This window comes from Apis dorsata, unplaced genomic scaffold, assembly GCF_000469605.1.
Source record: "Apis dorsata unplaced genomic scaffold, Apis dorsata 1.3 scaffold_207, whole genome shotgun sequence".
Classification (NCBI taxonomy): Eukaryota; Metazoa; Arthropoda; class Insecta; order Hymenoptera; family Apidae; genus Apis; species Apis dorsata.
Window position 1 is genome coordinate 448242 of NW_006263491.1, and position 4319 is coordinate 452560.

The following is a 4319-nucleotide window of genomic DNA, read 5'->3' on the forward strand; positions in this document are numbered from 1 at the left end:
AGGTCGAATCGCAACAATCGAAACCATAGGGAGCACAGCCTGGAGGAGGCATCCTCGAAGAGGAGCCTGGACATCGAGGATTTGTTGCGTGATCGTGCGAGATCGAAGGTGAGAAGGTCCGAGGAGCAGGGCTCGAGGTCGAAGGTCAGAAGGGTGCGCGAGATCGGAGTGAAGAGGTCGAGGAGAAAGATGGAGGACTTTGGGATGGACGCGGACGATTTCGCGCGAATCAGGCAATTCTGGACGACCGATTTCGACGACAGTGACGGACAGTCGAGCATGCTCGAGGTGCAGGAGGATTATTTCGGCGATTACCCGGACACTGCCGACCTGCCCAAGAAGAGGTCGGGCAGGGGCGAGAATATTTTGACGAGGAGGAGGAGGAGGAGGAAGAGGAGGAGGAGAAACGTGGAGGAGCTGGATTCCGGCAATGGGTCGTTCGAAAAAAGGGAGAAGAGGGAGGAGGATGTGTCTAGATGCAGCTCGGAGGTTACCACCATCACTATTGGGTGCTCCACCGCGGATAGAATGGAATTCCAGACGGATTGCGTCGACGACAATGCTATTGGTGAGTCCCCTTGATCATGCTTTTCAGTTTTCAGTCGGTAATTATTCGCTAGTCTCAGAAAATGGATGTCACTAAAGAATTGATAAGTGACCAAGATATTCATGAAATAAGACATGACAAAGAAATTATGATAGCATTATATTTTATATAATCAATTTATACTCTAAAACTAAAATTCCATGAATTAATCTGATTTAAATCCAATATTTTTATAGTAATTATATAATATATATCAAAAGTAAAGTCATTTGAAGTTAGACTTTATCTAAATTGCACATTTTTGAAAACTGTAATTCATTTAGAATTGTTTTCATTATCAAAATTAATAACAATATAACAATTCTGTAATAGTCTGAAAGCTAGATTAATTCAAAAATGTTCCCGATCTTGATCATGCTTTTCAGTTTTCAGTCGGTAATTATTCGCTAGTCTCAGAAAATGGATGTCATTAAAGAATTAATAAGTGACCAAGATATTCATGAAATAGGACATGACAAAGAAATTATGATAGCATTATATTTTATATAATCAATTTATACTCTAAAACGAAAATTCCATGACTTAATCTGATTTAAATCCAATATTTTTATAGTAATTATATAATATATATCAAAAGTAAAGTCATTTGAAGTTAGACTTTATCTAAATTGCACATTTTTGAAAACTGTAATTCATTCAGAATTGTTTTCATTGTCAAAATTAATAACAATTCTGTTAATAATAACCTGAAAGCTAGATTAATTCAAATCTATTTTTCCAAATTCGAATTATATATGCACTGATATGTTAATATATTTGTATTAATAGAATCAATTTTGAAAGTTTGAAGAAATTAGTTATCCATTTATTATATCAAGTTAAATAAAAATTCTTATCACATTCTTATTAAACAACTTCAAATCCAATATTTTGCTAACGTATAATCGTTGCTCTTTTTCTCTGCTCAATTAGCAAACGAAGAAGAAAGAACTCGAATTATTCGAGTTCTCAGAATTAATTAAACCCGGTATTAAACCGTATAGACCGTCACGTCAAAGATTTGTCAATTCTTGCAATAGAATGGAACTTTTATTTCCCCTCACATTCAGCGTCGAAACTCGTCAAAGTTTATTTAAAGGATAATGGCACTCGAGGGTTAACGAGCGACTTCGACGATACCGTCTCTCCACTATTATTCGAGAAGTTCGCCTTCCCCACCTTTCAGATGGTTAAAGAAGCCTTTGCTTTCTCTTTCGCAGCTTACTCCTGCCATGGTAGGTGGTTCGACGCCGAGGGAACCCAATTCGTGATCGCTACCCAACTGGCACCTGGAGCTGGCTGGTCGAACGAGAACAACAGGCCCCAACCGTACAGGAACAGCCGTAGACTGTGCTTCATGTACAAAGAGAGCGGCGGTGTTGTCAGTTTGACTGCCAGCGAGGTGGCCTGCCAGAGGGGAATACCCCCACCCCCGCCAATGTTGGCCTTCAATGCTACCAGTACCGGTGAGTACCCCCTCCACCTCCTCACCTTCGACCACTTCACTCTCGAGTATCCTTAAGACCTTCGAGGAAACGTCTCGGCTGCAACGAATCTAACTGTTTTGTTCCGGCAACTAGGCAAGAATCTTTTTCCTCCTTCGAGCACTCCGTCTCGAGATTTACAGTAATCGTGAAAAGAATTAGACGCGATACTCGCGTCCTTTTCTTGATTCGATTATTTTTTCCCTCCTTAAGAGTCGTAGAGATTCTTTTGTATTCCTTTGTTTACCTTAGCTTTTGAGTGAATTGTCGAGGAAAGATTTGAGTCGTAGATTTTTCATCATACCAGTACTTTATCATAAACGTTGGAAAAATAGCTTTTCACCAGCATACATACGCGCTATGGATTTCTTGATCAGATTTATTCAAATGTGAAATCTATTTGTAAATCTATTTCTCTTGTAGAATAGCGAGAAAATGCAACAAAGAGTTATTTTTCATCTTCGAATCATAAATTGAAAGTCAAGCAAACAATTTTAAAATCGAATTCAATCAAAAAATCAGAGTTCAAATTTCAAGTAGTACAATCATATAATACATTTTATTATGTTAACTAACAATTTAATAATAAACCGTTAGAATACCGTTGTGTGGATTCCAACTTGGTTAGACTTTTAGAGAAATTAATAGACTACAGATGGCACCACGTTCGATACTCAGTCGATAAACAATCCTCAATACTAATTCAGTGTCACTGATTCTTGAAAAAAATCTAGTTGTAATCTATATTTTTGGATCGAGAAATACAAATAAAACGTAGTTATATATATTTTTACTTATATTACGTACTCGTTGCCCGATTTCTTCGACGTTATCAGACTGTGCACAATACTTCGAGTCGTGCTTCAAGCATCCTCGGAACTTTAACTGTTATCTTGTCACTTCACCGAGAATCCTCGAGTTTTGTTGCTCCTTCGTTGCTTCGTTTCACGACTTGGCGACGCTTATTGAGAAATCTCTACCGATTTGCTTTTCAAATACTTTGCCAACTTTTCGAAACAGAGAAATCCTTATCTCCTCCCCTCCACGAGACTTTCGTGGAAAATATCAAGGTTACGCTTGGTCGACGGTGAGATCCGACGCCGCTCCTCGGGAAAACTTATCGACGACGCTGTTTCCACCGGTGAAAAAGAGACGAGAGACGCGAAATTCCATCTCGTGGCGGGGAATGCAGTTTGACAGGGCGACAGACTGCAGTGTCCAATCAAAATCGTGGCGTCAGCAATTGTCATCCACCGCGTCAGTTAAATTCTGGTAGCAGATGGTGCACGACAGCCACGCATAATTTGCCACGACACGTAGACGACTTCACCTGACAAATGTACTGTGACAACTCGTTGATAAATGTCGAATTAAATGGCACCACTTTACCCTATCCATGTTAACCAAGGGAGTTAAGAACAAGTTAAACTTCATTTTAGGATACCAATCAATTTTTTATATATCCAATTTTTTCCAATATTTTTTTGATGATAAATGCGAATAAACAGTTAAAATACCTAACCTAATTAACATAACCTAATCATATATTTCTTAAATCTTTGAGATATTGAGATTTAAGATAAAATTAGCATGTTATATTTTATTATATCGGTATTAGCTTCACTGTTCTTTGTTATTATTACTATAATTTTTTTATTTTTTAAAAGTCAAAAATCGTTCATTTTCTAGTAAACCAAGAATCTCAAATTTTAAATACAATCTTGTTTTACCATTACATAATTTTTTATTACTTAATATCTACAAATTGAGCTTCTCGAAAATAATTCAACGATCTAACCTAACATAACCTAATTTAATCTAAGATACATTAAAAGTGCTAAATTCGAAATAAAATATATTTTACTGTTGAAAATTAAATTGTTTCCATTTAATAATTAAATAAAAAAAAAAAGTTTCGAAACGAAGAGTCATGATCAAAAATTCTGTAAACAAACTCCTCTCTTTTATACTTTCAGGTCAGTGTATGGAAGAGAACCGGGGCTTCGTACCTACTCGATCGACGTACCTGATGATCGTCACCCTGACGGCGATCGTCGCGATATACAGGTGATTCTAATCGAACGGACGACGATCTCGTGACGGTTAACAAATTCGACGTTTCTAATCTGCGTTATTTGGACACCGTGTGGGTGACAAAACGAGGTGGTACACGTGTATAAAAAAAAAATCTATACATACATATATATATATATATATATATATATATATTATACATACATGATCGCCTT

The 4319-nt window shown here is 37.2% G+C and overlaps 1 protein-coding gene across 1 annotated transcript in view; it reads left to right on the forward strand.

The window, feature by feature from the left end:
- The window catches only part of LOC102674519, a 378471-nt gene extending 374193 nt beyond the window's left edge, over positions 1–4278 (forward strand). The window contains exons 11-13 of the mRNA XM_031510137.1: positions 1–568; positions 1807–2052; positions 4047–4278. The exon at positions 1–568 is cut by the window's left edge and continues 10 nt beyond it. Of these exons, the coding sequence (XP_031365997.1) occupies positions 1–568; positions 1807–2052; positions 4047–4141 (909 nt within the window). The 3' untranslated portion in view covers positions 4142–4278. The remainder of the gene's footprint in view (positions 569–1806; positions 2053–4046) is intronic.
- Positions 4279–4319: the final 41 nt, after the last annotated feature.